Source organism: Sphaeramia orbicularis, chromosome 8 (genome assembly GCF_902148855.1).
Source record: "Sphaeramia orbicularis chromosome 8, fSphaOr1.1, whole genome shotgun sequence".
NCBI lineage: Eukaryota > Metazoa > Chordata > Actinopteri > Kurtiformes > Apogonidae > Sphaeramia > Sphaeramia orbicularis.
Genome location: NC_043964.1, coordinates 8,728,389 through 8,740,299, shown reverse-complemented (window position 1 = coordinate 8,740,299; position 11,911 = coordinate 8,728,389). Strand labels below are relative to the sequence as shown.

Genomic DNA, 11,911 nt, shown 5'->3' with positions numbered 1-11,911 from the left:
GAGCCCTCAATGGAAGTGTTATCTTATTTCAGATATTGTTTAAAACATTTATTTCTGTGCTGTAACGTTACCGGATTTTTCATGTTTATTCAGATTTTTTTTGTTTTTAAATCCCAATGTAAACTATTTTTCAAGGTTTTGAAGGGTATTTCTTTATTTCATCAGAGAAAGCAAACTGCAGAAAGATGGGTAATGTCATCCAATGTGTACTGATTACAGGATTAAGCAAATTTAATGGGAATATATGATACATATTTTTTTTAGATATTTTAGAGTCCGATTAATCCATCAAACAGGAGATAAATTAAAATACTTACTTGTGCATCCCTGTGACTTATTTGAAAAGTATTTCATCATCTGATAAAGAGTTTCCTAAAAGTCAAAAACAACATCTTGAGATTAAATGATTTATTATTGTAACATATTCCCTTTCAGAGGCCACAGTAGTGGTAACGTACAGTAGTGCATATAATTCACTGGCAACAAACCCCGGAAAGCAAAACACAAGAGCCACTACATCATTAAATGTAGAACATATTTCTAACACTTAAGACGTGTGTAATGTGCAGATGGACGCAGACAGGAACAGTGTTGGTAAAAATGCAAGTATAGACAAATAACCTCGACACACAAACCCTGGTTTTCCAACATACATTAGACACTAACAACTCAAATTTGACAGAAACCATCCCCTTTCCATATCATGAACAATTTATCAGAAAAGTAATGATGTAGATATACAAATTCATGAGTTAATCATGAATATTTAAAAACCTACACCAATGATTTTGCGCTAATTCTGTTAACTGCAGTAGTGCAACACAATGCTAAAAAATGAGAGCAGCCCACTTTCACCTCCAGTTTAATCACATCATCACTTTCCCAGTTAAAGCGCAACATAATCTGAAATACAACATAGTCTGACCCCAGTTACCTTTAAAATTTCAGTGGTGAATGAGATTGATAGTGAAAACATAGCATCTATAATGGCCCAATTTTCTTTAAAGTGGACATTGTTATTCAGATGTAATTCAAATTCAGATGAGCTACTGCCCACGACCCTTTCTCATTGGTGCCATGGATACCATCATGCAGACACCTTGATAGGGTGCCAGGATGGTTTATGTGTTCAGATCGGTCTGAGTAACTTATGTAAGTTTTGATAATGTAACATTATTTTTCAAGCCCCTGGACCCATTTTATAAATGAGTAAGACACAATATGTACCCTTTAAGGCTAAGGGCAACAACATTATAAATCATATTTTGCTTTTAAGCCATACATCCAAGACAAAACATATATTATGTAAAGATTTCAGATGCTGCTCAGTCAACTTAATTTCTTCACTGTAAAAACTAACTTTCCAGTCTATCAAGAGTCGGTTTCATCAATAAATCAAGGCATCCCTTAGCAGAAATGACAGGACAAACCTGCATATTTTGTACCCTTTTGACAATGTATCAAGTTATAAAATATTAAGTCTAGATCATGATATGTATGTTAATGTCAAAATTATGAATTAAACATCTAAAAATAATGGACCACAAAAACATTTGCTCTTGAAAGGATGAAGAACAGTTGAGTTGTGAATAAAATTAGTGTTGGCAACTCCAAAAAAGCTTTCCTTAACTAAAATGGCAAAATCTCTGACAGTCCATTATCTCAGACAGTGATTTCCAGTGAAAGTGCAATATTTCCTTAAGAAGCTGTAACCATTTTATATGAAAGTGAACAATAATCTGCAGATACCTTGTGAGGACCCTCTGAGACAGAAACAGACCACAGAGTCTCTAAACCACATGAGTTTTAGGTAAACTGACACATTATGAATCTTCATTTCCCTTGTTCAGTTGTAGCTCATTTTCAGACCGGTATGATCATCAAGTGTGAGCAGAGTGATGGAATCAAGCTGTCTGTCTTTTAGTAACATGAGATGGCCACTTAAAACCAAACATCTAGAGTGTTCTTGGCCCAGGTCTGGGTTTCAGTGTTTTCTCCATAATATGTATGTCATGAGGAGGATGAGGCCAGCCGACAGGCCTGCGATCACAAATTGATGGATAGAGAGGACGTTTTCCAGCGTGTGGATCCTCTCCTCCATGGCACTGGTGTGGAAGTAGTCGTAGATCCCGGCTGTGATGCTCCACACTGCCCACACGGCGTCCACCACCAGCGGCATGATGGAGCAGACAGGGAGGCCCAGCGGCGCTGTCAAAGACTGGACACAACACAGAGATGAAACACAAGGCAGCTACTGCAAAGGTCACAAAGAAACAATTATTGTCTTGTTTTTATTAAACTATTGTTTTATTTTAAATCATTTTAAACTACAGAAATATATATATGTCACAGTAGAGATTGAAATCCAGTAGGATTCGTAATCCTACTAGGACAGATAGGAATCCTACTAGGACAGATTGAAATTTTAGTTTGTCCTAGGACAAACTGAAATCCTACAAGAAATTAGGATCTGAAGATTAACCCTAACCCCCTAACCCCCCCCCCCCCCCCAACCCCCCCAACCCTAAACCCCTAACCCTAACCCTAGGACAGATAGGATTTTAGTTTGTCCTAGGACAAACTAAAATTTCGATCTGTCCTAGTAGGATTACGAATCCTACTGGATTTCAATCTCTACTGCGATATATATATATATATATATATATATATATATATATATATATATACACACACACACACACACACACACACAACTTTGGAAATAATTGTTACTTCACTATGGCGAAGGAGTGGAAAACTCAACATTTGGCTTACTGTAATTCTTAGGATTTTCTCTCATATTTAAGTACTGTATGCTGTATGCTGGAGAGCCGAAGACAACTTTCCACCCTTTTCTTTTCCAACTGAACACATAATTAATAGGTATTTAAATTAGTGACTGACAACACAGACAAATGTGAAAATCACAGCTATGTGTGTAATGTAAATAAACCTAAGTATGACAATGCTTGGCACTATATAAAACTTTGTTTTTTATAAATTAATATAATCTGATGTGACAGATTAAGCAGTGGCTCATGATTAAAAGTGGTACTAAATACTTGCATTACTATGTTAGCACAGACTTTCAGCAGTTAGTCGTGAAATACGTACTAGCAGCAGAACATGAAACCAGCAGGAGCTAACATACTTTTCAAATACGGACGAGTTCAAAGTACGGATAAATATAGATTTCACCAAATATAACCATACATGGAAGACCAACTCTGCTAACCAGGTAGTCGCGTTAGCTTAGCTAGCTTAGTTACAGTGCGATAGGTTTTCAGTTAAGCTAGCAATGATGTTCCATGAAGAGAAATACTTACAGCATTAGCAACATTTACTTCTGAATCTCCAACGAGCTACACAATCTTCATACAATCAAATATCAAACCATAAGCTTTTAACATCTTCGAGCCGCTGAAAGAAAGATTGAATTCCGGTTTGATTCGTGACGTCACTTCCGGGAGTGTTCGCCGTTTCTGTGGGTGGACATCAACCTGCGCCGAGCTACTACGTAAAGAATACACTTTTTAAGAAAACTTTGAGACAGGTTAACATATAATCTATTATTATAATGCCCATAATTAACAATGACTTCTGTTTTATTATTCGGCCATATATAAAATTGCGTGCGTTAATTTTTGACGCACTTGTTCGTTTTACTGGAGCGTGTTTATTCGGAAACATATGTCATAAACTAAACGGGATTATGCTGAAAGTTAATTCATTTACATTCATTTTTGATCGCCGAATTTTAGATTAACTAAGATATATTACATAAAAACTGGCATAGTTTGAGTAAACGCGCGGTTAATCCGTTTGGTGCAGAGAGGGTTAAAAACTGCGTATTGTATATGGAGACCAGATTAAATGAACTACAGATGAGCAAATCGGAATGGAGACTTTGCCTACGGAATTTCATCATGTTATACACGTTCTAAATATAAATCCATATCTATAATTATTGTATATGTACTTTCTTCAAATTAACAGACACCGACCTATTTACATTACCAGGCGCGGTGGCCAAGTGGTAAGGCGTCGGTCTCGTAAACCGAAGATCGCGGGTTCGAACCCCGTCCGTGCCTGCGAACTGGTTGTTGAGAGACGAGTTTTTTTCCTGTGTAGTTCAGATGAACAAGTGGCGTGTGAATTTCGTTGAATGCTTTCTGTATCTGTACAAATATCATTGCAATAACCTAGATAACTTAACGAAACTGCGTTCCTCTTCTACATCCTGAAATATCGTTAACAATATACTCAATATCCTCAGCTTATCATGTACAATTATGTTCATTACCAAAAAAGCACAAAACATTGAATAATGGCCAGAATATTGTTAAAATTGCACTTAGTTCTAAGACATTGCAAGTTGTTCATATTTGTTCAGGCTATTCACATTTTTTGTGGAAAGATAGGACATTTAAAGATTTTCATGTAATTTTACTTTTTTACACTACAACTTAGAACAAAAATGGAAATGTCATTGTTTATAGATTATTATGATAGTATTTTCCTTTATTTGCAAGGGAACTGAAAAACGGATTCTACCCGGATGCAGTCAGACTACTCGGGATGGGAATCGAGACCGGATCCCAGTAGCTCGATTCCTTGGAAACATACGCGATGACATCACGCGTACGCTGCATTGTTTTGGTCAGAACGTAGCCAACACGGTGTTGAGGTAGAAACGGTCTAAAAAGATGACACCAGGTCCACTTGTAGCACTTGCAAAGCTTTCATGTCTTCAAAAGGATGGAATCCCTCCAATATACTCAAACATTTGTCCACAGCATGTGATTCATTTACAGGAATGCCACGTATTTGATACACTACTTAGCAACACTTGTGAATGTAGCGGCAGAGTGAACGCCGGGCCCAGCTCAGGTTCTGGTGCAGGCAACAAACATCGTACCCAAATACAAGTTTCTGGAGGTAGGGGAATGGAAATGAGATGCACAACAACGGGAGACGAGCTGAGCCGAGTTGAACTGGTTCGACGTAGCAGAAATGCGGCAATAGAGGAATTAGTAAAGCGTCTTTAGTTTCACTTTCACTGCACCCCCTGAACTAGGCCCGGCGTCATTTGTTGTTATTATTTGGACATACTGTGGTATATTTTCTGTGCAGAGATGGAAATATAAAAGACAGTTAATGCAAACACACCCGTTTGTACTCTTTTATTCCCTCACCCAATCAGAATCGATAAGAGAATCGATAAGAGAAAGGAAGGAATCGGATTGATAAAGCAAAATCGATAATGGAATCGGAATCGATAAATTCTTAACGATTCCCATCCCTACAGACTACTGAACTACTCCAACATCCATATACTGTCCTCATACTGTCCACCTTGCACCTTACCAACAGGTCATGATTCTGCCAAAGCCACTATTATCACTTTATTTCCACATGTAAATTGTTGCTGCTGCTCATTTTGCTGCTTACATGCATCACCACCTTCAATTTTGTACATATCAAGAGGTTTATTTTATTATATTTTAGCATATTCTATGGTAGTTGTATCTTATTCTGTTTGGCTTTTTTATTTATTTAATTTAATGTTTTATCTTTTTTCATGCTACAAACACCAAGACCCAGATGACATTCTATCATGTCTATTGGTTGAATGACAATAAAGCTGAGTCTGAGTCTGAATGAATGGGTGTGGAGGATTTTATGGTGACTTGGAATCTGACTAACTGACCTACTTGTTGACTATGACTGATCCCTTTGGATTCATCTTTGTGCTCAAGAGCAAAAACTAAACTGAAACAGCTGTAGATCCTTGATGGTTCATACTGAAGTGCACTGGAATTTTCAGGCTGGATTCTTAATGTAAGCACTGGTACGGCCAGCAGATGGCGCCAAACCTGTAGGTTCACAACATGACTTCAAAAGACACGTGTAGATATCATTAAAATAGTTGCACTTACAAAGTATCCTTTCACAAAAAATGTGAATAATTTAAACAATCATCAATAACCTGAAATTTATTCAGAAAAATAAGTGGAATTTTAACAATATCATACCTGGTATTGAGTGTTTGTACTTTTGCAGGTTCCACTGTAATTTGTAAGTTGTAATGTACATGGGTAAACCTTTTTTACACTAAAACAAAAAAAAAAAATTGCTGTTATTATTTATATGATTTATGTTATTATTTTACTGTATGTGACCTATGAGTGAAAATGAGTTTGGCGCCGCTGATCTAAAATAAAATAATGCGTCTTGTCCAGTTTGTTGTTGACTATGTTCTGTTCTTTTTAGTTAATGTTGTTATATTAATATTGTACTGTATTCTTTATGTTTTCTTAGCATTTTGTATAACAGAAAGAAAAGTTTATTGTTGACTTCCTGTCTCTGTCCGAATTTAGCGCGTCACCAGAATCATGTGACTGCACTGCATAAGACGCATCGTACGTCTGCGTGCTGACGTTATTACGTTGAACTCGGCTGGGCGGGACGTGGGAAGTTATAAACAAAAATGGAAGAAGTTAGTAAAGACTCAAACACTGAAAAGTCATGGCTTTTAGTCATCTGGCAGATCTGCAACGTCTTTATGTCGGTATTCTTTGCTCTTGCGACCTACGTGCAGGTAACTGGTTGATTATTTTCCTTGTATGTATTCTTAATCGGGCCGTTTAACCGTGGGTTTTATGTTTTCACTTTGCAGATCAATGACCCTGACGCAGGACTCTGGATGGTGAGTTCACACCGTTTGTTATTCCGAATATTCTGACATATATATGTGACATGTCAGTAATTCTATTTCTCTGTTGCAGGTTGGTTATAGTATCCCTGCTCTCCTCTGTGTATGTCTTGGCTTTAAACCCCAAGTGACAGGTACAAACATGGGCTTAAATGTGCAGTGATAAGGGAGGGTGGATATGTTTGGGCACCTGGACATTGGCTACCTTTGATTAACCTGGGTTTTGTCCTATCATTAGGAACTTTAACCCATAAAGACCTAGTGTTACTTTTGTGGCAGCTCCCAAATCAACTTTTCTCTCTAACTTTTCTAATTTAGCACCTTTTATAATCATATTATCTCTGTATTTTGCATTTTTCAGCGAAAATCAAGCACTTTCCTTCATTTAACAGACGGGAGTATTTTCTCTGTTATAGCTAACGTTTCTTCATCTTAACCGTCAAACAACGTAAACCATCTGTTTATTTTAATGTTTAACAACTTCTGGACCACTAATCCTATTAATAAAGTTAAGTAATTCAGGTAAAATTCAGTTCATCATCTTTTCATGATCATCAGATATGACCCATTTGGATGTTCAGAGGCTCTGTAGTAAATGTGGAAACACAGACATTACTTCACCAGTAAAACCCATGGAGTCTGATAAATCACAGTGGCTGTAGATGCTTATTTTCATGTTCAGTTGACATCTTTGCTGAAAAAAGGCCCTATTTCTTCTATTTTCTTTGTTGTTGTTTTTTATATAGTAACCCTAAACTTTACTCTATGAGTTTAGTTGTGTGTTGATTCAGCCAGTTTGTTTCATGTTATTATATACTGTCAGAATAATATGAGACCAAATGTAACCAGAATGCATGGTTATAATGAACAACAAAGAAAAAGCCTTCATTGCAAATAAACCTTTCATAAACATAAGGAAAACCTTGGCTTCATCTGTCAACATTTTAACCTCCAGCTATGGGTGTTCTATCCATGTTTGTGAACAAGAGTTTCACAGCTTTATACAACAAAAAAAAAAACCCAAAAAAACTGTCCACCTCAAAGGATATTCCATAAAAATGTTACAAAATGCATCTGAAAAACTGTTGCATCATGATGTTTCCAATATAGGCAATCATTTAATTACCTCCACCAAGGAGGTTATGTTTTTGCCAGGGTTTGTTTGTCTGTCTGTCTGTCCGTTAGTGTGCAACATAACTCAAAAAGTTATGGACAGATTTTGATGAAATTTTCAGGGTTTGTTGGAAATGGGATAAGGAAGAAATGATTAAATTTTGGTGGTGATCGGGGGTGGGGGGGCCCACGGGGGAGCCCATTTCCAACAAACCCTGAAAATTTCATCAAAATCTGTCCATAACTTTTTGAGTTATGTTGCACACTAACGGACAGACAGACAGACAGACAAACAAACCCTGGCAAAAACATTACCTCCTTGGCGTGGGGGGGGCCACTGATCAGCCTTGGCAGAGGTCTGCGCTCTCCGAGTGCTTCTAGTTAAAAAAAAAAAAAAGCCAAAACTTGTACTTCCCTGGGTCTCAAGAGGTTAAGCAAACTACCCTCATCTATGTACTATAAACAGTACCAATTTTAAAATCTTCAAGAATACCATAGACCTTATGGGTTAATATTAAATACACTGTGTTTCTCTTGACTTTTACTTCTAATCTTTTATGTACATTTTGCATGTGTACATTTAAATTACAAAGGATTTAGTGCAGAGTTTTAGTTTTTACTGGCGTTTTTCCACAATGTATAGTAGTAGTTTTTCCAGAAGACTCTGAATACTTCCTCCAACACTGGAATAAAACCAGCATGAGCACTGACTGTCTCTCCCTGTGTCAGATAACATTTTCCTGTTTCAAACATGTTAACATTTTTCCAAAACTGTAGCACCATCAAGTGGCGGAACCGCAACTGTACATCTCAGACAAACTGCAGACTTCTGTCAACTCTACAGTATATCTCTATTATTTGCATGTTTCATTTCTTTTCTTTTTTTGCAGAGTCTTTGCTATGGAGGCGTGTTGCGGATCTTCATGTAATGATTTCCACTGCTGTTATTTCCATGTTGGGATGGATTCTTTACAAAGAGCAGATCACAGATATCTTCCAGCAGGAGGAAGGCCGGTAGGCTTCATCTCAACCTCTGCTTACTTCTTAATTATTCACTTTAGATTAGTTATGTTTCTGCATAAATAAGGAAACTATAACTAGGTTTGTCCTGATGTCAGTCTTCTTTTGTCTTAGGGTTTATTTTGTCCAAACTCAGCTAAAAAAACTTCCAGAATGTTTCAGTGTGTATTGTTTTACTAAATTTTTCTCATGTATATTTTGATGTTGAACACATATTTTGTTAATTTCTTTTACTGTGTAAAAGATGGTGTAAAACCACAAATTTAGAGACAGGACAGATTAGTATCAGTAGATGGCTGGCATCATAACTGTAATTACTGACATTGAAGGAAAACAATAGCTAAGAAAATTAAAAAAAAAAAAATCTGGTAGAATTTTGACTTATGACAGTGCGATAATCAATGATCCACAGTTATACATTGATTGTTGTATTAATTTAGGCATGTATTACAGTGCCTAATATGTTGAGTTCAACATTTTGTAATAAAGTCAAAAACAGTCAATTAAATCCACTGTCAGTTGACCTCTTTCAAAAACAACCATCTGGTCTCTTCACCTCCCACTAAGGACCAAAAACCAGCCATTAAACCTCAAATATATAAATCAACTCAGGCTTTTTCTTACCATTGTAAGTCATAGATGCAAAACTTGGTGACATTTGAAGATAAAATATGCCATATTTAACCCTAAAAGATGGTGCCTTTTACCTAGAAATAAACTTTCTCAAAGTAGGGCGTAATCTATTATTCGCCAAATTTGAATTTTGTATTGACCTAATATTTATTTGAGCTATTTTCTGATGATTGTAACAGTATAGGTTGAAAATTAAGGAAACCTGTGTAGTTTTTCACTGAATATCAAGAACCTAAACCCAGCATAAACATCAGGAAAACCCTGCGATGTGTTGGTTCCATTGACTAAAATTTTAAGTGAATCCTTAATGACCTTATATAAGTACAAGTGAATGACATAAAAATCCTGATACATATGTGTTTTCCATGTCTTTAGAGAGTTTTCTGGCCTCTTGTTGACAGTCCTTTGGCTTCTCTTATGTCGCCACTCCGGAAGGTAAAATACAACTTTGTTCGACAGATTAATGTGGCAGATAAAATGGTCTACTTTAACATTGTGACCTTTCTGCTGTCTTTCAGAGCACCTGTTGGGATACTCAGAGTCTCCACTGCCTTTGCCATTACAGTCTTTCCCTTTGTGGCATGGCTTTATTACTACGTCAACAAGGAGCTCAGATCAAACTGGCCGTCGCACTGTAAAACTGCTCTATAGTCAACAACAGCTCGTCAGACATTCCTCATGTGTATTTAAATGGAAAATCCTAACCATCAGTGCTGCTGAAGTATCGTTAACCCTCAGAAATCTAAACCACATTTTACAGAAGGGAATCCGCAATCATTCTCTCAAAATGATTTAGCATTTTTGCATCAAATTGCACCTAAACCTTTTGCTATTTTGTCTGTTTTCCATCTGTCTACTCCATTTGTCATCATTCCGTGTCAGCCTCATGGCAAATAAGTTTCCTATATGTTGTCGACTGATTCATAGTGACATTGTGTAAAAGGCAAAGTCAATAACCATGTTTACATACTTGCTAGCATTCTATTTTGTGCCTTTGTTTTGACCAGTAATAATGTGCTGTTTACATTGTTAGTGAAAGTGAAAACTCCACTGATATTCCTATTTACACGCAGCCATGCACACCCTGACTGAAAACAGTATTCCTTCACAGTTTTCCACTGGTGGCAGATGTTCTACTATGTGAACTCAGCCTCCCTCTATCATGAATTGAAACGTGTTGAAAAGGTCAGTTATTTGATATTTGCTCATATCTAAAACCTGAGGAAATACATTGTTGTAATGTTTAACAGCTGCTTTGTTTCTTCTCCTGATCATAAATATGGACTTTTCTTTGGAGCATCTATCTGTAGCAGAAAGGATCTTACAGAAAAAAAGATCTAATATCAGTGTATCAGAAAATGCTCCATTGAAATGAAGCTAACATCAGTGAAATGTGACACTTTTTGATGCTGTGCTAATCTCTTTTATCACTCATCATCATTTGAATCTGAAATTCCATCTGGTTCATTTGAAGTTTCAGTTTTACATTTGCTTTGTTTGAGGACTGACTCAGTGTTTTTTTTTGTTTTTTGTTCCCTCTGAACTCTGATTGAGCCTCCACTTTTGTTCTCTGATGTATTATACTTGCAAATGAATCTTTCTTGCCTCCAATCTTTTGGAAGTGAGTTACAGCCATTCATTAACATATTTTTGGAGTAGTTTTTCAAAGAAATGCCACTACATTCCTATATTTAATTTAATGACCATATATTTGTGTTTAAAAAATGTTCAGAGCAGATGGAAAGATTATTATACCTGAACATACAACACTCAAGGAAATATGTTAATCATCTCAGAGGGGAAAAAAACTACACAGCTTTACTCTTTGAATGATTGTGATGGTCTAGAGACATGCACTGCAGAGCCCGTGAAATTAGACATATGTGTTTCTGTTGAAAAGCTGATTTTGTCAATCTTTTTTTTTTTTTTTTACTATAAAATGTTTGCCATCAAATGCTGACCTTACATTCCATTGGTATTACAAGTCTTTCCTTGTGACTTTGGACTGAAAGGCACAAATCAATCATGTTATCGATAATATATTAATGTTTATAATAATCTTTTTCCCTTTCAAATCAAGTGCAATATGTAAATAATCTGATGACAATAAAATCAAATAAGATAAGCAAATCTATTTTGTCTGTTGTCCAAAACATTTTTTATTTAATGCATTAATATCACTTTCACTTGCATATTAATTTCTTTTAATTTGAAATGTTTCTATGATTTTAGCATCAGTGATTTCTACATGGTTGTTAGAAACTGAAGCTCTCTTGGGCCTTTTTTCCCCCACAGTTAATACACCTTATATTTCAGGCCTTTTTTTTTTTGTTATGATGTTATACATACTTATTATAAATCATTTCATACAAAACAATCATATTTAACTTGCCTATTTTGATAAAGTTAATATAATAATATAATACTGGT

At 36.1% G+C, this 11,911-nt stretch overlaps 1 protein-coding gene, 1 long non-coding RNA gene and 1 other non-coding gene across 3 annotated transcripts; 2 read left to right on the top strand and 1 right to left on the bottom strand.

The window, feature by feature from the left end:
• Positions 1–266: 266 nt before the first annotated feature.
• Positions 267–3,452, bottom strand: LOC115424645 (uncharacterized). Its single transcript, XR_003936115.1, has 2 exons — positions 3,327–3,452; positions 267–2,218 (listed from the first exon to the last, which is right to left on the bottom strand). It is a non-coding gene; the product is annotated as an uncharacterized LOC115424645 (long non-coding RNA).
• Positions 3,453–4,019: 567 nt separating this feature from the next.
• On the top strand, positions 4,020–4,091 carry trnat-cgu (transfer RNA threonine (anticodon CGU)). Its single transcript has one exon. It is a non-coding gene; the product is annotated as a tRNA-Thr (tRNA).
• A 2,268-nt stretch (positions 4,092–6,359) lies between these two features.
• Positions 6,360–11,600, top strand: tmem220 (transmembrane protein 220). Its single transcript, XM_030140105.1, has 6 exons — positions 6,360–6,601; positions 6,680–6,709; positions 6,789–6,849; positions 8,719–8,842; positions 9,857–9,916; positions 10,000–11,600. Exons 1-6 carry the CDS (start codon positions 6,491–6,493, stop codon positions 10,130–10,132), a joined length of 519 nt encoding a protein of 172 aa, XP_029995965.1. The 5' UTR covers positions 6,360–6,490; the 3' UTR covers positions 10,133–11,600.
• The last annotated feature ends 311 nt before the right edge of the window (positions 11,601–11,911 follow it).